This window comes from Tachypleus tridentatus, chromosome 4, assembly GCF_004210375.1.
Source record: "Tachypleus tridentatus isolate NWPU-2018 chromosome 4, ASM421037v1, whole genome shotgun sequence".
NCBI classification, from domain to species: Eukaryota; Metazoa; Arthropoda; class Merostomata; order Xiphosura; family Limulidae; genus Tachypleus; species Tachypleus tridentatus.
Window position 1 is genome coordinate 37,759,744 of NC_134828.1, and position 23,037 is coordinate 37,782,780.

At 32.2% G+C, this 23,037-nt stretch overlaps 1 protein-coding gene across 2 annotated transcripts; it reads left to right on the forward strand.

The window, feature by feature from the left end:
• The first annotated feature begins 1,374 nt into the window (after window positions 1–1,374).
• LOC143248871 (fucose-1-phosphate guanylyltransferase-like) lies at window positions 1,375–15,624 on the forward strand. 2 transcript variants are annotated; one of them, XM_076497734.1, is made up of 5 exons: window positions 1,375–1,558; window positions 3,236–3,409; window positions 7,564–7,845; window positions 10,819–11,040; window positions 11,707–15,624. In XM_076497734.1, exons 1-5 carry the CDS (start codon window positions 1,471–1,473, stop codon window positions 12,744–12,746), a joined length of 1,806 nt encoding a protein of 601 aa, XP_076353849.1. In that variant the 5' UTR covers window positions 1,375–1,470; the 3' UTR covers window positions 12,747–15,624. The 2 variants fall into 2 exon arrangements, with proteins under 2 accessions (XP_076353849.1, XP_076353850.1); XM_076497735.1 differs by lacking the exon at window positions 7,564–7,845.
• Window positions 15,625–23,037: the final 7,413 nt, after the last annotated feature.

The following is a 23,037-nucleotide window of genomic DNA, read 5'->3' on the forward strand; positions in this document are numbered from 1 at the left end:
GTGGTTATCTATATGTTACACACTCAATATTGCACTAAACATGTACAAGTGCAATTTGGTATGATTTTTGATATACATAAAATATTCATATTCTGAACTAAAATTAATAGATACACTTGTTTGTTTGTTCACATGCTATAGAAAAACCATTTTCCAAGTGGTTCTGTTCTTAAAGTTTATTGAAGTTCACATCTATTTTTGATCTACTCGAGAATACGTTGCAGGGACAATTAATGTTTATAAACTAGTTTTACACAGTTATTGGCAGGGCTGAAATGCCGCTAGAGAACATCAAAGCATTGGAGCTAAATCGAAAGAATCCATAAACAAATATTATGGACATAAAAAAGTTATTCATTTTACACCTACAGTTAAATGTTTTTTTATGGCCTACTACTCAGAGTGCCAAAGAACAGTATGTCTGCGTGTGATATTCTGCGTACACGAGTGAAACTCTCACACACTTTGTGACTCTTCCTCAGTAGCTAGCTGGTGCCAAGCACAATGCTACCTTTGCAATCAAAAGTATGTGTCAAAGCATTAAAATGGTGAAAAATTCCATCACATGTTTGAGGCACACGAATATCTTATTAAAATGATCAATAAAACTAAATGTTACAATCGCAATGCATGTTTGAAACGAACACATTTTGAAAAGACTTTTTATTATGTGCCTAATATGTGATGAAAGTTTCCTTTTTATCTATTTGTGTTGGCAGGAGAGGAGGCATTATAAAAGACAAGGTTGTTTGTTTTATCGTTCAGTTAGAAAGATAACAAATTAATAAGATATATGGTAATTTAGAATATTAAAAAAAAAAAACATTATCCCCCAGTCTCGACAGTTTGAGACTCGGCATGGCCAGGTGGTTGGGGCGTTCGACTCGTAATTTGAGAGTCGCGGGTCCAAACCTCCGTCACACCAAACATGCCTACCCTTTCAGCGGTGGGAGCGTTATAATATGATGGTCAATCTCACTATTCTTTGGTAAAAAATAGTCCAAGCGTTGGCGGCGGGTGGTGATGACTAGCTGCCTTCCCTCTAGTCTTACATTGCTAAAATAGGGACGGCTATCGCAGATAGCTCTCATGTAATTCTGCGTGAAATTCAAAAACAAACAAATCGACAATTTGACTAGGCCTTGTTTTCATGACAAATACAAACAACGATTCAAATGATTTATTAATATTTTTGTTATAACCCTCATCAAGAACAATTTACATTTATTTTCTTCAGCAAGTAGATTGTTTGTAAACGTTCAAAACTCTTTTGTTTCGTTTTCCAATTTTCAAACACCGTTCCAGAAATAATAATGAAGAAAGCAATATTTTTTTTACGCAGCTCACCCAGTCATGTAAAAACGCCCTCTGCTATACCACAGCTTGGGAACGTGGCTTAACCGTTACTTTGAGGATTGGACATCATTTGTCATTTAATCAGTGTATGATTATAAAACTTTATTTGAAGTCATGTCAGAAGTGGACGTAGCAGAAGAAAAACACCAAAAGTTAGCTTCATTCATGAGAAAAGTTCTAGAAGGTTTTAACAAAATCAGAGGTAAGGCGTGTATTAAAACCGTGAATAAATAAATATAAAATGGTTGTGTTACGTGTAGAAGGCGGCATCTAGTGTTAGAATTGTATTATAAACTACTTTTTAAAGATCTCGAAAATAACAAGCGATTTACGTACCTTCCATATAACTCAAAGCGTCATCTCAAGATGAAATATTATATAAAACACTATATTAAAATAAAAGTTTGCTATTAATGCATTCTAAATTACGTTGCAAAAGTTATTATTGTATTTACTAACACATTAGGTGTAAAGTTTAATTGTACCATTAATTTGATTTTCATAAGATTTTTTTCTACTTATTGAACAGTAAACTTTTTTTTCTTATTTGTTTTAGAATTTTCGTGTAAAGCTTCCCAAAACATTATCAATGTCTATAGCAATCTTAAAATTCGAACTGGCAGACAAAAATTTGTTTTGGAATTTCGCGCAAAGCTACACGAGGGTTATCTGCGCTAGCCGTCCCTAATTTAGCAGTGCAAGACTAGAGGGAAGGCAGCTAGTCAACTCTTTTACCAACGAATAGTGGGATTGACCGTACCTTTATAACGCTCACATGGCTAAAAAGGCGAGCATGTTTGGTGTGACAGGGATTCGAACCCGCGACCCTCGGATTGCGATTGGAGTACCGGGCCTGGCTTTCAAGCTTTCAGTATCTACTGTTCTGTACGTGGTAACTTGAATTTCTAACAACTGCCTCACTAGAGGATTACCCCTTTAGATCATTTGGGGAATTACTGACTCGATGTTTAGTTATGAGACCTTGAAATACATAAATTGAATTACCACAGAAGAAAAAAAGCTCAGTTAGTGGTTGTCTCACACTGAAATAAGGACCAATGATAGGCCTCGTTTGTGAGAGGGGGTCAGAGTGACGTGTGAAATAAAAAGTCTTACTTATTTCGATTTATACAGCGGTATGTCTGCGGATTTACGCTGCTAAAAACCGGGTTTTGATACCCTAGATGGGCAGAGCATAGATCGCCCATAATGTAGCTTTGTGCTTTATTCAAACAAACCATTGAAGTCAAAGAGAGGATGCCAGTAACAGCAAATCCAGTATAAGGGATCAATTTTATTTTATTTTTATAATTAATCCATGGAAATTGTGCTTATAGGTGAAATATAGAAGAAAACAAATTAAACATTATGGTCTTTTTCTAGATCATATGATTTAGGCATTAAATCCCAGATTTGGACATCATTTCCCTGGTTCATCCAACTGCTTTGAAATGTTATAGATTTACAAATGAATATTTATCACATTATGCAGTAAGTTGGTTTGTGTATGTGTATCACTTCCTTTGTAATACGATTGCCAAGTGTTATATATTTTTATGTAGGTATGTTTTAAAGTAATGCACTATGAAATTTTCATGCAAACTCGTAACATGCTGAAAGATGTTTAATTTCACATATATAATTTTTTATTGCAGTTATCCCACTACCTGTTAAAGCTTTAAATAACTTTCAGTGTAGAAACTATCATTGGAAGACCCTTAAGTGCCTGTAGAAAACTTGAATGTTTCATTTGAACACTAACTTGCTGAAGTTTCGTACACAGATGGTCATATTAAAGTAACTCAGTGCTATTATGTGTGTTAAGATTGAAAGTATTACACAGATAATTAATGATATACATTTATTTATTTTATTTCAGGAAGGGAAAAGAAAGATTTTCATATACCCTTCTGGGACGTTGTAACAATTACAACCGCTGATGAAGAACAGAAGGGAGCATTTGAAGAACAAATTAAAAGAAAGTGTTCTAGTCATGACTTGCCGTTAGGCGTACCGTTCCACGTATTTGCTGATCCACCAGGGATAAAAATTGGTACTTTTCTATGTTTTAAAACTCAGAACTAACTGTGAACAGAGCCAGAGAGTTATTAAGTCATAAACTATAATAACATATAAACTGGGGTTTGTGAATGAAGTGAGTAAGTGTTTCTCACTGAGTGTGGTACAATGTAAACACACTAAAAATATAGTATGTAATACACACATACATCACTGTATATGCTAATTTTATTTTGTACATTTAGTGGTTTATGAAAACTGAATCTGAAAAACTTATGACCGGTAAAACACTGTTTATTATTAAAGATACCGTTTATTTTCTGTTTTTACTTTTTAAAATTCACGTATATATAACCCATTGATGTACGATTGCATATAGGCTTGAATTGGATAAAATATTTCTCGAGAAATAAATTCTGGTCGTAATATATTTAATTATCAAAATATTTGTTTGTTTGTTTGGAATTTCGCACAAAGCTACTCGAGGGCTATCTGTGCTAGCCGTCCCTAATTTAGCAGTGTAAGACTAGAGGGAAGGCAGCTAGTCATCACCACCCACCGCCAACTCTTGGGCTACTCTTTTACCAACGAATAGTGGGATTGACCGTCACATTATACACCCCCACGGCTGGGAGGGCGAGCATATTTAGCGCGACGCGGGCGCGAACCCGCGACCCTCGGATTACGAGTCGCACGCCTTACGCGCTAGGCCATGCCAGGCCTATATCAAAATATAACAGGCTGAAATGTAACATGTGCATTACAGTTTCAAACAAGGTATGTTATAGATGAAATGTTTAAATGTAACTTATTTCTTAAACAATTTTAAATTAAGACTTTATTATAACTAACATAGATAATAATAAAGCATGTTTGAATGTTTTAGACGTTGCAATAAAACTTGTTTTGGAATGAGCACCACGTGACACTTCATAGACATAAAACGTATTACCTGTTATTACGCTCTCTATAAATTCTTAAGAATAATTAGTGTAGTATGTGCACTATTACAGCTACGTAACTAGTTGCTGGCGTTTTGTCATTTCTGTTTATATATTTATGACGTTTACACATTGCTCATAAATGAGCTGAAGCACCTATTTCATTTTGGAATCGCGATCTAATAATCGCTTCTCACAAAATATATCATAAAGTTGACGATTTGTTGACACAAACTGTGTAGTGATAAAGTTACTACACCACCTTCGCAGAACGATAAAAACAAAACGCCTCTCCCGTATTTCTACAGCTTTGTCAATTGCATAAAAGGTATGAACACGAAATTATCAAACAGTAGTCACACACATATGGCCTGGCATGGCCAAGCGCGTTAAGGCGTGCAACTCGTAATCTGAGAGTCGTGGGTTCGCATCCCCGTCGCGCCAAACATGCTCGCCTTTTCAGCCGTGGGGGCGTTATAAGGTGATGGTCAATCCGACTATTCGTTGGTAAAAGAGTAGCCCAAGAGTTGGCGGTGGGTGGTGATGACTAGCTACCTTCCCTCTAGTCTTACACTGCTAAATTAGGGACGGCTAGCACAGATAGCCCTCGAGTTGCTTTGTGCGAAATTCAAAAACAAACAAACAAACACACACATATATATACATCAACAATGCATGATAGTGGTAAATTTTAAAGGTAATTACCATAAAAAAAATCCGTGATGACGAGGAAACCCACTTGTAGAGAAAAAATATATATGTAAAATCATCATTAGGTTCACCGAAGAAGGTCGAAACGTTGTTCGCTCCTCTACACAAAAAAATTCTCAACCCATACCAGCCGATTTTACATATATAATAAAAAACAACAACAACTAGAAATGAGCAACAAATATCTCAGTTTTATTTGCAACGCAGACATGCCATTCTATTAACTTTTCCTGTGTGAGGCAGAATTTAAACAAACGATGGCGCTTTTTAACCTACAACATTGATGCTTTAATTGAAAATGTTCGTTATATATAAGAATTTCGTAGTCTTTATGTACGTGGTTTAAATTGCGTTTTGTTGACTAAATAACTGTGAATGATTGATTATTTTAATTTGTGTTTATTTTGTACGAATTTTATTGTTGAATTTATGAAGTATATGAAAATCTATGATTTTAAGATTTTTGTTTATTAAAATGAATGTAAAAAAGTGAAAGCACATGACAAGAGTGGTAGGAAGTCATATGCTTATCGGCTTGCGCAACTTTGGAAATGTTTAGTGATATATGTGTAGAACTAGACGAGATAACGAGAGTATAATGAGTGATAATGTTTACTAATGTTTCAATGTAAACATGGTTTTCATTGAACATATTTGATTACAAAATGTGATTTGTTTTTTAAAGTGGGATCAAACACAGTATAAATGGAATTGTTTTGGGATAACAAAAGTTTAATTAACAGTAGTTCTGTAGTTTTTATGTATTTAAAAACATTAATATACTACAATTTTGGTATTAAGAAACAAAAAGAATACAAAGATGGAATTTAAATGGTATCGTGAAGTTTGTTTAATAAAAGTATTTTTTTTTTTTTACAAGTTGGGAACAAAAGAAGGTAATTAATTATAATTTTTCTTATGATATAAGCAATAACGTTATGTTTAAGACCAAGGTTTTTTGTTACATAAATATTGTTAAATGTAGTTTAACGTATCAAACAACAACCGAAGTAAACATACGATATTGACGTGGCTTAGCTATAAGAAAACACACAAGTACAATATTGAACTACTAAATGAAATATGTACGTCAAAGAGTCTTTCTCCGATCGCTATTAATTTGGAGAAAAAATAGTTTAAAATGGATGTTGAATGCGAAAAAGTAAATGACATTTATTCGTGTTAAAACAAGTTTATTCTTGTAGGATATTAAATGTTTCATAATTATAACCAGGGTTGGTACATTTATGGAAGGTGCTGCAAAGTCTTTTCGTGAGTGGTTGGCTTTGTTAAAATAAGTTTTTCATATGGTTTTTGCTTACACAAAGCTTGCGGTTGGAATTTAAAAAAATATATACTGTATCTCTTATTTAAAATTACTTCATTCAGGTTTGACATCTTTTAATAAGGTATAGAATAATTTGGTGACTTGTTCCTGAATTCAATAGCTTGTGTTCTCGAGCCTTGAAAGAGAACACAGAGATCTGATAGTTGTAATTTTCAGAGAACCTCAACAAATTGAAAATATAAAGCATTTTCAGTTTTAAACCAATAGATTAAAAATTAGATGTCACTGATAAAGATAACAAGGGTAATTAAAAAGTAGATTTGTTTTGAAACAGAATTAATATTCGTTCTACTTTATATTACAACAAACGGTGACACAAAAGAAGAATAACATTGGCACAATACTCACGCCATCTGTTGACCACATTTTCACTACACTAGTTTTTAAAATGGCTGCCATGACGGACACAAGACTTTTTCTTGGTGGCTCTACCCATTGAAATATTATTTGGGTCATGAATTACCTCTTGGCACAATAACAACGCACTCTGTTGAACACATTTTCGCTAGAGTAATTTTTAAAATGACTGCCAAGATTGACATAAGCTTCATTCTGGGTTGCTCTACCCATTAAAGTATTATTTGGGTCACGAATTACATCTATGCAAAGTTTCAGCATGAATATCAAAACCCACAATTCTTTGACATATCTGCTACTCTGTTATTAGCTTTTTCAACGGTATTTATAACTACGCCTTACTGTAAACTGACTTACCAAAGTTCACCTTTCAATTTGACAATTTTTCATTTTGCCCAGCATACTTACTGCTCTCCAAAATATTTTACTTATGTATTATAACCCAATTAAAAGTAGGGTTGAACTGAATCTAAATTAAGCTTTCACAACCAGAGATGGCCTTTGTGGATTTTAAGGAAATATTATGTTTGTGACACCAGCAATCACTTTTCTTCTCCTTTTGGAAATTTTAACATAATATATATAGTCAACAAAGGACCTTTGAGTCTTTCAAGGCTCTCCTACACATCCACCTGTGAAAAATCTTTAGCTGATATTAATAAAAACAAACTGTCTTTTATCTAACTAAATAATTTGATTTTTATAATATTTAATGCAGATTGGAATATATTCCAATTCTATGTTTTTATACTGATAGAGGAAGAAAACAGCATACTGCACAAAACTTTAAAGGTATGGTTAATTTCAGTAAATTGAAGCTTTACTTTACAGGATGTGGAAACTCAACATTTCTTGCACTTGTTGAACTGCTGGATATATATGGAGATAGACTGTACACCTTGAGAGTTTTGTTGATTCTTGCTGGTGGACTTAGTCAACGACTTCCCAGTTTATCCATCTTAGGCAAACTCTTTTCTCCTATCCCAACAGGCCATTCTTTGTTTCAGATGCTAGACCTAAAACTTGCTATGTACATGCCATTTCTTAGAAAGATGCAAGCTGGTGTATTTGTCACATGTTCTGATGACATCATTACTTATAATCTAGGAGAAGGTAGGAAGCAATTTATATACCAGCTGTTTATGTTGCAAAACCACAAATACATGTTTGGCAAAATTGTGATCATGAATAAATGATGTATTAATGGAAGTATAATTATCTTTTTTTCCCCCTAAATTCTGTAATTATGAAACTTCACTGAGTACAACAGTTTTAAGCATCAGTTATTCAAAACTAGTTATCAAATATTCATACAGTATAATTATATGTTGCAAACATGGACCTTAGTATTGTTCCAGCATTACTGGCTCATATGTGGGGGTTTATTTATTAACTTATCAACCCTATTGTCTTCAGAGCCACAGAAATGGTCAGTAATCCTAACAGTGTTTTTACTTTTAATTTATCATTTTACCATTTGTTTGTTTCCAAGTTCATATTTTAAAATGTTGTCACATTTGTATTATTCAACAGCTAAATATTTGTGGTTTAAGGATATCTTAAGAGAAATAAGGTTTGTACGTAGTAAAATATATGGTTAACATATTTTAACAGTGAAAGAAGACAGTATATTGTAGGAAAATAGGGGTCACTATATGCTAAGATAATAGGTTAATTTATTGTAAAAGAAGAAGTCATTATTTTAAAGAGAAAGCAACTTCAGAGATCTTAAAGTATTCTTGTATACCACCTTTCTACATTTTTATCTGAATATCAATTATCAAGGATAGACTCAGTTTAGTTTCCATACATTGGAGTTTTTGGTTTGGATTCACTTATATCAAATTCATCTGACAGCCTATTATACCCTGGAGGCTTTGGACTTGGTGGTAGATCAATTCTCTCTACTGGATAGAATTCTTCTTACACAGTAATTATTTCATTAGATTTATACCTAGTTGGGCACACTAACAAATAATGCCTTTGCTGCTTGTCATGCTACTGAGTACCAAATGCCCAATTTTTTGGTGCCCAGTACCTCACCCAGCAGTTCTAGTACCAGATATCCTCAGCCAAGACTACACTTGTCTCTTTCTGTATCTATGCCTTCATTCACATGTCTTAGTGTTGATTTATGATTCACCTTGCAAGTCCTATTGGTAGTATGTTATTGGTTGAATTAGTCTTAGTTTCTTCTTTTTACCCAATTGGTATCCAGGTCACCTCTTCCTCTGCTTTTATCGCAGTCACTCTTGGGTCAACCTCAAATAACTCTCTTTCATCTGAGAGTGTTGCCCCTTCATCTTCATGTGTAAGATTTATCCTTTGGTCACCAATCTGGTTTCTCTGACCACACAGTCCTTCTTTTTACCATTTGCATCTCCCTTCTACCCACTCTGTCTATCAATGATAGTGGTGTGTTTTCCCCTGCTGGTTCATCCACCACAGTCTACTACTGGGCCATACTACTACTGCCCACCTTCAGGTTTTCTAGCCCTACTTGTTCAACCAAGGTCTGTCAGTTTCTACCATTGTAAGCTAATGTATGGCCTTGTTATATATTTTCACCTTTTTTGCTATGGTTTGTCTTTCCTCACTTGATCTTTCCACTTTATTTCAGTAATTCTTAATTTATTGCCCCATTTGTTCAGCTGTTTTGCCCGACTGTAACATTGATTTGGTTCTTTTCACTGTTAACCAGGTCCTGTCTGAACCATTGACCACTTGTTCCTTATACTGTCTCTCTTTTAAAACTTCTTTCTTGTGGTTTCTGTTAAAATGATCTTTATGCATTGGATGCCTTTTGTACTTTATTCCAAAGTTGTGTATTATTTATAAAGTGTTGTTTAACTGTGTTCATATATGTATGTTTATTTATATTGCTGTCATGATCAGTAGTCTGTATTATTTTTTTAGTCTAATAATAATTGATTAGTAACTTTACTTCCATTATTATTACTTAGATATTCATTACTAACTGACAAGTTACTAACTGGTAAGTTTACAGAAAACTCATAGATATAAATACTATGGCTATAAATCAAACAAGCCAACAGTATAAATACTGTTATTATTACTTAGATATTAATTACTAACTGGTAAGTTTACAGAAAACTCATAGATATAAATACTATGGCTATAAATCAGACAAGCCAACAGTATAAATACAGGCACCATAGACACTATAGTTTCAAAAATGGAAAAAAAATTGTAATACCAAAGAAGTTAAAAAGGTGGAAGAAAAATACATCAGTACAACCTTCCTTAACTGGAACACTTGATAAAGAAGAAACTTAAAAAAAGATAAACATTTGGAATAAGCAGAAAGAAAAACAAAGATATACAGCCATAATCCTCTTTGTCAGAGGTCTCTCTGAAACAGAGAATTTGTAAACAATATAGTCAGAAAATGTATTCAGATGCCACAACACAATACAATCAAAATGAGTGCATGTCTGAAGACCCAATGAAGAGAGAGAGAAAAACAAACACCACTTACGTCATTTTCTATGACTGTGGATATCAACACATTGGAGATAAAAAAAAAAAACGATGAAAAGTAGGAAATCCTTGAGTGTTATATGACTCTAATGTTGATCTATCATTTTGTCAGAAAAGTAGACCTTATAGCAAAGTTGAATAATTCTGAAATAATAGGATATTAGTCACATCTGAGAAAAAGAAAGTAGCAAAGAAGTCAGCAAAATCTGACTATCTCTGAAAACATTCATACAACAATTTGGTTGAAGTTCCAACTGGGAAAACCTCACTTGAGTAAAAAACACACCAGACTTCTATCAAGAAGATCCAGGATCAAATCCCAGCCATTACTAACACAGAAAATTGTCCTTCTGAGAACTTCCCTGAAGACAGCAACAAATTAGCAGAAGAAATACTGGACAAAAATGTGTTAGTAATTATTGTTTAATTAATTAATAATAAAAGTTACAAACTAATAAATAGACTTAGGTGATTGTATATGATACTAAATATGACCATATTTGACATGATAATTGCAACCATACTGTAAGTACTTCAATACAATTTATAAGCTTAGTCACCTTTAAGATTTTATTTTTGGCAAAGAATATGAAGATGAACCTGCCTGGTCGTTTACAAAACCTGGATTCACTGCTCTTGCACACCCATCAACTCTTAACATTGGTACAAAGCATGGAGTCTATGTCCTACCTCCTTTGGAATTCACTTCTAAAACATGCTTTCTCAGTTCTTGCAGTCGAGTTCTACAAAAGCCCACAGAGACAATAATGAGAGAGAAAGGTGCTGTGGTTACCATATCCACTCCAGGTAAGATAATAAATGTTTTAAATTTAATGCTTATATAGCTTTGTCATGCAGTGATTCCATTTTCAACTGATGACCATTTATTTACTCTAAAATACAGTTTTCTTTTAGCTTTGAATATGTAGTTAATTCTTCATATTGCCTGTTATTTATTGTTAAGGAAAAAAATATTTCAATTATACATGTGTATAGCATTTGGTTTTGTATTATGAACTTTGTGTGTTTTACTTATATGATTATCTTTGAATAGGTTATTATTACATGCAAAATAGGTCATTATTACCTGCAAAATTTTTCTATGTGAATAGTAAAACATTGTCAATATTAATTTCTCCAAAATAAATATTATTAATTCAAGTAACTTTACATAACATGCATATATATGCACACACAATTTTTAAATACTAATATCTTTTTAATTATCACATGAACAAGGTGCAGTAAAGTCATGGCTTAAGTGTGATTATTGTTGCAAACTCACGGCTGAAATGTATTATGGAGCACTAATTAAACAGTCGTTCTTATTTCTTAATCTGGTTTAATTTTACATTTTGCTCTTTATAAACAACAGAATTTTTAAAATATATTTTCTCATATTCTTTGCACTGTACTCTGTATGATAATTTGCATTTATGTAACGCTAATTGATATGTGCTTTGACTCTTACAGAGGGTGATGAGGAAATTGTATACAGTGATAGTGCCTTCTTCTTTTCCACCGAAGTAACAAAAAAAATGATTGATTTCTGTAGGGCAAACAAATCTTTTAATTGTGAAATTGATGCCTATGGAGATTTCCTTCAGGCATTGGGCCCACATGCTGTGCCTGATTACATTTACAACTCATCCACTGTAGTAGATTCAACTGAGGACCTAGTCTTGGCCCGTCAGAGGATCTTTCACTTACTACGTGGTTGTGACTTGAATATTGTTGTATTACAGCAGTCAAAATTCTATCATTTGGGTACAATGACAGAATATGTTGAGAATCTCTGTACCAATTCCAGTCTTGCTAGAGAACTACAGCTTTCAAAATTTGTGGATTCTGCTTTTTGTGGTTCTAGTGCAGGAGAGAATATGATTAATGGTACTGTTATTCATTCTCTTATAAACGGGAGTTCTCAAGTAAGTAAAAATTCAGTTGTGGAGTACTGTGATTTCCAAGTACCAACATGTGTTCCAGAAAAATGCATTGTGAGCAACTGCAAAATAGGAAGTCTTGTATCTGGTGAAAGTTTCATTAAAGTTCCTTCATCCACTTTGTTTCATACAGTGGCAGTTATTATAAGTGGTCACCATGGTTATGTTACTGTTGCATTTAATTTTCATGATGATATTAAGAAAAAATATTTATGGGATGAAAGGGGTAAAGTAACATTTTTTAATAAAAGACTGGAAGACATTTCAGCTTCACTGTTTGGAGTAAATACATTGAAGAACTGCTTTGATTCCAAAGACAAGTTATGTTCTTTGTGGGATGCTAAACTGTTTGAAGTTTGTTCTACCATGGAAGAATCATTTCAGGAGACTCTTCAAATGGTTAATGCAATAACTGAATGCCTTGATACCAGTCACACTCTCCATACAACATCCAGATATAATCACAAGCTGTCCATGAATGAAATTCTAAAATTCAAAAACATAACAGCAATGCTAGATTTTCGTCAGAAACTACACGAAGAAATTGTGAAGTATAACTCCACAAGTTAGTGGCTTAACCTAAAGCATTGTAGGATAATTTATGGATCAGTATGAGATATTTTATGATTTTTATTACTTTTTTTGTCTGTTTGTATTTATTAAAGATATTAATGTAATGTTAGAAATGCAATAAATAAATTTTGATCACAATGTTAATTTTACAAAGGGGGCCTGGCATGGCTTAGCACGTTATGGCGTGCGATTTGTAATCTGAGAGTCGCGGGTTCGCGCTCGAGTAGCGCTAAACATGCTGGCCCTCCCAGCTGTGGGGGCGTTATAATGTGACGGTCAATCCCACTATTTGTTGGTAAAAGAGTATCCCAAAAGTTGGCGGTGGGTGGTGATGACTAGCTGCCTTCCCTCTAGTCTTACACTGCTAAATTAGGGACGGCTAGCATAGATAGCCCTCGAGTAGCTTTGTGCGAAATTCCAAAAACCAAAACCATTTTCCAAAGGTTTAACACAATAATACTACTATATAATAAAGATCAAATATCTGTAATTTTTAATTAATGAAAGTGAATTTTCAACTTGTTATTTTAATATTAGTTTCATATAAATTACATTAAATAGGCATATTACCAGGTTTCTTGTAGTTTTTGATATTACACTGAATTCTAAGTTTTGTGTTAGAAAAGTTATATTTTTAAATGTTGAAATAATCTCCTGAACTTACTATATTCTGCTATGATGAATTGGAAATCCATGAGGCAACAAAAATTGTCTTCTTCTGGAAAGATTAAATTTGTGTAGGCATTTCAAGAATTAAAGGAAAAAATGACAGTTATTTGATCACCAAATATTCCTGTGTCTGATATTAAATTAATTGCATTGTCAAATCCATATGCCATTTGATTAAAGAAGTAAAAGGAGAAAACAAGTTTGTTTGGAATATGCCAAATGAATCTGAAGATGAATCCTCTGCAAAATATCTTAAGAAAATGATTTTAGAAGGTTAATTTCAGAATGTTTTAAAAGATTTGAAATATTTGTGGATAAGAAGCATTTGTTGATAATTACACTGAGATTTATCTTATATGTCATAAAATAATAGATATACAAACATACATCTTAAACTGTGGATCATTCTATAATTTATTGGAGGTAATTAATAAAGAATATGTTTTATATTGATATGTTAAAATTTAGTATTGTCATAGAGTCTGCAGAATTTTTTATTTCAACCCAGAAATGTCTACTAAAAAATCATTAACTACAAAAATTTGAGATGTTGATGAAAAATTTTTAAACAAAGCTTTTTTTTTCTGAAATAATGATGCTACAGATGAAACGTTACAAACAACAAAATGCTTTTATAGATGGTTTTATATAATTAAAACTGACAAAGTATACCCAGTAAAATGCCTTAATGGATGATGTTAAATGGAAAATAAATATTTTGTAACTTGGTGGGAACTTATTTTTATGGATCTGTTTTAGAATTTAATTTTTTAAAATTATTCCTTTAATTCCAATTTATTTACTTTCTTGTGAAGTGTATGATACAAGCAAGCTGTATTTCTCTTACAAAAACTGAATATTATAGAAGAATTTTATTATGACATTTCTTTCTGTTTCGGCATTATGATTTCTGTCTGAAGCACAATTGAGTGTAATATTGTCAAAGTAATAGGATTGAGATTTAGAAATTGTACTTTGTATTAACTAATATGCAACCATGGTATCATTACATCTTCAGAATGTTTTTAATGTTAATTAAAGTGCATCATATGAAAAAAATATTCAATTATCATTTAAGCCAGTTATTTATCAGTTTAATGTTTGATATGATTCATTGGTATTCCAATATGTTTAGTAATTGTTCAGGCTATTTTGTTGAGTAATTTTTTTAAATCTTTAAACTGTACAATTGTACACATAATGATTATTCGGTGCTGTATATTCCTATAGTTGGATCTTTGTAATGATTTATTAATTTTAAAAGGTTACATCTAGATAAAAGTATTAAAGTTAAATTATGAAACATTATTAAACACAAACTGTTTTGCTGGAATGTAGTGTGAGATTATTGTTTGTCTACTGCATAACACATTGGTTTATCATGGTGCACTACTTTCCACAGGGTTAATTTCTAATGAATCACTTGCATTTGTACTAGATTTTTTGGGGTTATAGGAAATTGTAATTTTATGAATATTACTCTTGTTGGTTTAATTTCCTTTCAAGAAAATGGAACTGAAAAGTTTCCTCTTACAAAGTTCTGTAAGATACTGTTTTTTCTGGCAGAACCATTTTTGAATTTTTGATAGGCTCAAACTTAAAAATTTGTTTTGCATCTGTGGCATCCCAGATGGAGAGCAACAAATGTAAAATATAAATTGACTTTTATGCAGCAAGATATTTGAAAGTCAGTACTTTAAACTAAGACATCGTTTATTTACCGACATGTGTCAGAAACTTTGTTTAAAGGTACTGGTACAAACTTACTGAATTAAGAATATTTTCGGAACCCCATTCTTTAGTACTTGACCTAGATCTATATAATTTTAAATCACCCCCCAAAAAAAATCAGTGAAACTCCAAGTGAATATTTAAGTGCACGTTTAATGATACTTTAAATTTCTCAGCCATTTTCATTAATATTGTTTGATTTTGTTTTTACTCAAATTGCTAAATTCACACTTAAGAAAATTCAATATAGGAAAGAGATGTAGACATAAGGAAAGTAACCATTATATGTTTCGCTGTCTAAAATGAACTGTATTCATATCGTTTTTACATTTTTTATACACTTTACACCTGAATATGAATATTGTAAAATTATGGAGTTATTAAAAAGTGCTATAATCTGTTTTGTGTAACATAAGATAATCCGTAATATGTTTCTTTATAAAAAGTGAAATAAAACATAGACTTATCAAATTAACAAGTGGTTTGTTATGATATAATTTAGTTTGTCTTTGGTGGCTGCTGACAATCATACTAATTTGATACTTAATCGTGTTTGTTGACATTCCTTACTTTAAGGATATTTCTTTAACATAAATCCAATGAAAGAGGTCGATATAAAAATACACAGCTACGTCCAGGATGGACTATTTCTGCCACCGAAAATTTTTATGTAAAGCTACTGTATGAATAATTGTTTTGTATCGGTAGCTGTTAAACCGATAAAGAGTTGCCAGAATGATTTATTTCTTTGTAATGATGACGGATAAAAGAAATGTCAATAGGATAAATTAAATACAACGTGTGTTTGGGCTCAGTAGAAGCAGACTCATCGTGGGTTTGTGTGTTTCTTGTGAAATACGAAGCTACACAATCTGTGCTGTTACCATCATGGGTATCTAAGCCTGATTTTTAGTGTTAAAAATTCTCAGACTTACAGCTGAGCTACTGGGAGGAGGAATTGGGGTTCTCAAGGAGTAAACAACAAATTTTGGTTAAAAAATAAATGTTGGCGGTATCTTACACTACGAAATTTAATACACGTTTTCGAACAGAACAGAATATAACATAACAGTAAATACTGCGATGATTTTTATTCAAGAATCGATTAAAGTAAAACTGATTCAACAACTCAAACCCATTATTAAAAAACTGTTTTTGTGTCACATTTTATATACATACAGTACTGTGTGAAAGTGTTAGGACAAGAAAATATCTTGTCATTCTTTCCATTTTATGGGCTGATTCTTCCATGCTATTACAGAAAGTAAATTTCAACACTATGGTAATGCTTCACTGATCCCTATTGACAATTGAATGAGTAAGGATGAATAGTTATCATTCTATAGAATTCCTATATACTTGTACCAAGGGCATGTCATAAGAATTCTGCTTGAATGAACATACTGATCAAATTTAATGTTCGAAATAACTATCTTGGTACCTACCCCATGATGTGTCTTAACTATGTGGAAAGTAGCTAGCGTATGGTACTGGTATATGCTAGAAATGTACGTTACCTTACAGTGACAATACATATATTTATACATTGCAAAAAAGGAAACGCCGCTTAAAAACTTCCCTGTTAATATTTGAGAGTATCTAACAGAACCAACCATTCACTTCTTAAATCTAGCCACTAATAAATTCGTTCACATTCTGAAATCACAGGCCACAATATTTCATTTAAGGATTTTCAGACTTTGAACTCAATATTAAACAGTCTACTCGTAGCTAAAGACCGTCTAACCCTTATTGATTCACAAACCTATTTAGATCTTAAAATATTTTAAATTTTCACATTTAACTCAGCTGTTGAGAAATATATATCTAAACATTTTTTATCCACCCACTTACAGCTTTTATTATATCTAAATAAACAAACGATTATGTTATTATATGACAATTTTAATAATCATCTTTGTAACACGATTTTCAGATTTCACTGAAGATGGAATAAGTTATTCCGAAATGTTCCAACCTCGTAAGAAAAATGTCCTATGTTTATCAAATGTCTTCATCTTCATTATTAAGTCAGAGATGTATTTACGTAGTATATTTTTATATATATCATTTCATTTTAAGAATGCCTTTCTCCAAAACAAATAACCATTTCATGTGCACAAAGTTTTACATCTTTGCTACACGAAAGACTTTGTCGAATCCACCTGATTGATCGCACGGGATCATACACACCACTTTTAATATCGTACAGCCCAACCACTCCTGGTAGAATGTAGTAACGCTGTTGACGCGACGTTAATTTCATTTTCGATAAAGAAAATGAAGACCACTTAACGACACTTGAAAGTCTGATGATTGATAATCTAAAGCTGAAATTAAATCAGCAAAATTTTAATTATACACATTTTCTATAAAACTGTAAACTCATTTCCCCGTTTTTAATATTAGAAGCTGTTTATTTAGAACTTTCTCTTCAACACACCGATTTCTATGTTAGACGTATATTTAACTACAGACTCTTCATGAATTGCCTTTGCTCATAACATCTCTGCTTGCAGGCACGGATGTTATATTATTTTCTGTCAAATGCTTTGTTTTTTAAAATACTTGAAATCTAGGTTAAAAGATGAGACATCCGTTTTATAGCATTAAAATGTAATTGTATAATTTTTCTTTTAAAATGAGATGTAGCATATTATATTTTTACTTTTCATTTTCAGTTTGCTTGTTTGTTGATTTTCGTCCAAAACTACTCGAGATCTGACTGTACTATCTGTCCCTAGTTTGACTGTGATAAACTAGAGGGAAGGCAACCAGCGAACATCCACCACCAACTTTTGAAATATTCTAATCGAATAATGGGATTGAGCGTCACATTATAATACTCTCACAGAGAAAAAGCGAAAATGTTCGGTGATGAGATTCGAACTCGCTATCGCAAGTTATGAATCACGCGCCCTACTTCACTCATGGAAATAATTTATTACATAGATATTTTGATATGATATTGGACAGACTTCACTTAAAACTTCGTAACTTCTTTACATAGTCAGACTGTAAAATATGACTTATATTACTCTAGCTGTACCGAAGTTGGGTAGAGCGAAGATCAGTATTGTTTTATCGAAGTTTCAAACTTATTAGCCAGGTGGTTAAGGCACTCAACTCGTAATCTGAGGGTCGCGGGTTCGAATCTCCATCACACTAAATATGCTTGCCTTTTCAGCCGTAGGGACGTTATAATTTGACGGTCAATCCCACTATTCGCTGATAAAAAGTAACACAAGAGTTAACGGTGGGTGGTGATGACTAGCTGCTTTCTCTCCAGTTTTACACTGCTATATTAATAGAGCCAGAAATTTGTGTGATCTTATAGTTTAATTCGATATAAAATATCATCATCTGGTGAAAGCAATGACAAATAGCAGCAACTGTTTATTTCCTTTCTTTGAAACACTCTGTATCTCAATTTAAAAAAGGCATTTATAATTGGGTATAACAAAAAACATGTCTTCACGGATATTAATTCATCCTATGTAATATTAATGAAAGCCACGAGTAAGTCTACTTTTACAACTAAACGACTTGAAACACTTCATACAGTTCATTTCCAATCAATATACAACACTAATATTACAAGTTACATATAAATATAAAATTACATATTATATTTTATTACAAGTAATAAAAACAATTTGTAAACGTAAAATGATGTAGGTATGGCAATGCAAAAAATAATGCAGATAGGAATATAAGGATTATACAGTTATTTATAGACAAACCCCTGCATGACTGTCAGATCCAAATTTCTACTTCTGTTTCATAGTAGTCACAAATTTACAACCGTAATTAAATCAAATAGAAAACTACTTCAACAAATGGAGAATTGAGATAAATGTCTTCAAAACATAAATCATATTATTCACAAAATCAACCAAGAGAAGCAATTATCTCCCAAAAATTAAACATCAATAGAATTCATCAGGTAGCCATATCTGCCAAACTCTTGGGCCTAGACTCAAGTTCAAGTCTAAAGTAGATCAACATGTAAACGAACTTAGAAATAAAATACCGATTAGAGCTGATCATGTATGACGTATGACTGGCAACAACAGAGGCTCTACAACCAAAAATATACTCAAAATATATAAAACCTACATACACTCAATGGCTAAGTCGTACTTATGGCCTTCGCTATCCTTTTCTTTTGCAACGTACGACTATACCAAATATTAATAATGTAGCTCTGAACAAGCTTTAACTACAGACACACTTTTGATCTATTTTTGATTAACTTTCTTTTATTTTGCTTTCTTTATAGTAAATAAAAACAAATTATTATATAATTATAACACAGTCATTGCTATGATATTCAGGGTAAGGGTAGTGTTACTCAGTTTTACTTCAGCGTAACCCGATGGTCTAAACCTGTATCAGTTTTTGAGCTTTCTTATATTATTAACAGTCATTAAAGTCCTATAGTATAAAAGCCCAAGAAACTAACAGCTACCTATTTTAAGCTTTGTGTTCGGGCTTACAACTCTAGAAATCGGATTTTGATACCCGTGTTGGACAAAGCACAAATAACCCATTGTGTAGCTTTGTGCTTAACTTCAAACAAACAAATAAAAAGAACTATTTAAACATATATTGCCCTCTAGTTGGTCAAGTAAAATTTATTGTCAATTAAACATGCATAACTAAATGTACCGAAATATGCCAGGAGATACAAATACATGTATTACGATTTAGCTAAAGATGGAGACTTTACCTTTTGGACATTTGGTTCTATTTCCTTTACTGCTTGTTTCTCAGTTTTTATGATTATAAGTTTTTAATTCATTACATAATATAAAAACAACCTAAATTGTTTATTTCTTGAATCTGCTGAGGATTATAAATGAGACAAATTAAGGTGGAATATTTTGTTTAAAAAACAAATATTAAGGGGATATTTCACAAGCGTACTTTTAATTTCATACTTATATCTTAAATATGCTCTCAAATCCACCCATTGCATGCATAAATTTGTAATAATATTTCCACTTAAATTCACCCGATAAAATGCATATATCAACAAAAATTATCCAGGAATAAAATAAATAGGTTATTGGAGGCGTACTTATTAATCGGTAATAAAGAACAAAGGTTTTTTCATAGTCATGAGATTACATTTAACCCTTGTAAACAAGCATTTACGTCACGACAGGAGATAATGAAAAACCACATCAACTCGATCAAACAAAACAAAACACTGTTTCTAAAACGAGTTTTTTATTATTATTTAAAAAACTGGCTTTATATTTTGATGAATAATCTTATCTTTGTGAAATTAGTTAACTTTTTAGGCCGACATGGTTGTAATGTGAGATTCGTACAGGATAATTAAAGAGTAAATGTGAATTTAAGGCAGCTAATAAAATAACTAGACTGGGTACGTGGTGTAAAACCCAAAGAAATATTTGTTTAAAACACAAAGCAAAAACACAGTATGCAATTAACAGTTAATATTCCTAGTCTTGACTCAAGTAGAAAGATTGTACATCTGGCTGAAACCAATGTTTCATACACAACAAGAAACCTTGGTTTTTATCTGCTAGTGACAAGAATCACTATGTGACTCTTTATTCTCTTTTTACATTCAAATGTTGTAACCTATAGATATTATCTACTCAGCCAGTGAAGGACATTGTTATTGATAACCTATCATATATAGTGTGCAGTGTTTCAGGTATATTTTCAAGGACAAAGTTTTCTAGCTAAGTGTTTTTGCCAAACTACTTAGAAATAGACGCAGATAGCAATAAAAGATAACGGAAAATACATGCTATGCCTGCTTATCTCACATTACTCCTGTTTCTGCTTCTGGCTTAGTTTTAAGTTGATGATCAAGGTTTGTTTGTAATTAAGCACAAAGCTATACAATGGACTTTTGTGCTCTGCTAACCACTGGTATCGAAACCCAGTTTCTAGTGTTCTAAATCTGCAGACATACCAGTGTATCAGTAGCGAAGGGGGAATCATGATTAAAACAATACCTTTTTAAATCTGTTAATTTCTTTAACAAGGAATAAAACATAGAAATGTTTAATGAAGAACACAAAAACACATACACACACACACATATATACAAATATAACCTTTAATAATAAAAATTACATAAAAATATAGTTTTATATAGATTATTACCCATCTTAGAAGGAGATAATATAATATGCTACAATACGAAAATATGACTAGAAAGAATCAAACACTTTGAACTTTTAGTACCTGCTCCTTTCACACATAAAACAACTAACCTCTAACGCCGAGAAAATAAATAAGTACAATAAAACCCTCTTACCAAAATTTATAATTTTTTTGAATGTATAAAGATGAAATGGTAACACAAGACAAGAGAAACAGAAAAACTGGTTACATCTAACCTCTTAAGTTAAAAAAAACTATTATATTATAAATTTATATAGAATAAAAATTTCTCAATGATAATAAAAAACATTGGGTATAATTCTATGGAACAAACTAAAATCTAGAAAGCAAGGATGTTACTTTTTTTAGTTTTCAGAACCTAATTATTGTCATAGTTGCTGAATGAGTAATAAATGTATAATGTTGTATATACATCATATCTCAATACCATTCAATGGCTCAGTCACAGCACCTTTTCAGTCAACAATCTTTAGATCATCTGCCCTTTTTATTTGGCGATGATCAATCAGTTATTATTAAATTTCTGTAATAAATTTCAGTTATTGAAAATATTTGATACTTCAGAAAGAAAATGTAGTTAAGCCCTTCTATTACCAATAACTTTATAATCAACATATTGTTCCAACTGATAATGATCAATCACTTTCATCTATATAACTCAGGAGGTGAACACCAGTGGGCTTGCTGATAGTCAGAGCTGTATTTCACTTCTAAAAACAGTGACTCCTCATGTGCTTCATCAGGAAAAACGAAATAAGTACGTTCAGTTTTTTTCCTCTCATCTGATGAATCGATACTTCTCGAAACAACACTTTCATTATAAGTTTCATTGTCAAACTCCTGGTAAAGTTAATGTTCAAGAGAGTCATTTTTGACATATAGATACAGCATGTTGATATGTTCCATCCATCTTTGTATACCTTATGTTCATTGTAACTCATACATTAATGGACCAGTCAGAATGCCAAAGTATTTGATATGAATCAGTATAATTAGATCCAAGCTGCTTTTGTGTTATCAGCACATTCTGCAACCAGATCCACCCTCTATCCTGAAATATCCATTCTTTTACCATTTTGTCATAGAAGTTCTTCTGTCTTTGAGCAATTTTTCCTAGTTGTTGTTGAGTGAACTTGTATGCATTGATTATTATAGAAAAATAATCCTCTTTCTGATGTGATGTATGGCTTTTTTCCACAATGTTTACAAAAACATGATCATGAATCCCAAACAATTTGTAGATCTCTTCTCAGTTTCTCTGTATACCATCTTCACTTATGGCAAGTGTTTATCTCTAAGTTTGTTCAAGAGGAAGTAACAAATTCTGTAAGCATCTGCTTAGTAATCTTGATAAGGCAAAGTTTATGTATTCACCACACCAAATACTTTACATAATTCAGCAAACACTTGGTTGTTGAAATTGACTTTCTGATAGATGTGGATATATTCTGGCACCGCAAACTGTGCTATTCATTGTTCTGCCAACATGTTAGCAAAGGAATGTATCAATGTATTTGCCAATGATTGAGCTTTGCATCACTTTGTAAAGTAGTCAGTGACAGTAAGATTGTACTGATGACTTCTCTCAGTCTTTGAAAGTGGCTCAGCAACATTCAGAACTGTTTTATGCATAGGATACCTTAAAGTTCTCCTTTGGCATTTACCTCTCTTGGTTCTATCTCTAGAATAATATAGTATTTACATCAGTGCTGAACCT

Excerpts from the sequence above, each read along its gene's own strand:
- LOC143248871 (XM_076497734.1), top strand. The coding sequence starts at position 1,471 with ATGTCAGAAGTGGACGTAGCAGAAGAAAAACACCAAAAGTTAGCTTCA. Across the intron at positions 7,846-10,818 it reads TACTTATAATCTAGGAGAAG|AATATGAAGATGAACCTGCC; the intron begins GTAGGAAGCAAT and ends TTTTTGGCAAAG. Across the intron at positions 11,041-11,706 it reads GGTTACCATATCCACTCCAG|AGGGTGATGAGGAAATTGTA; the intron begins GTAAGATAATAA and ends TGACTCTTACAG.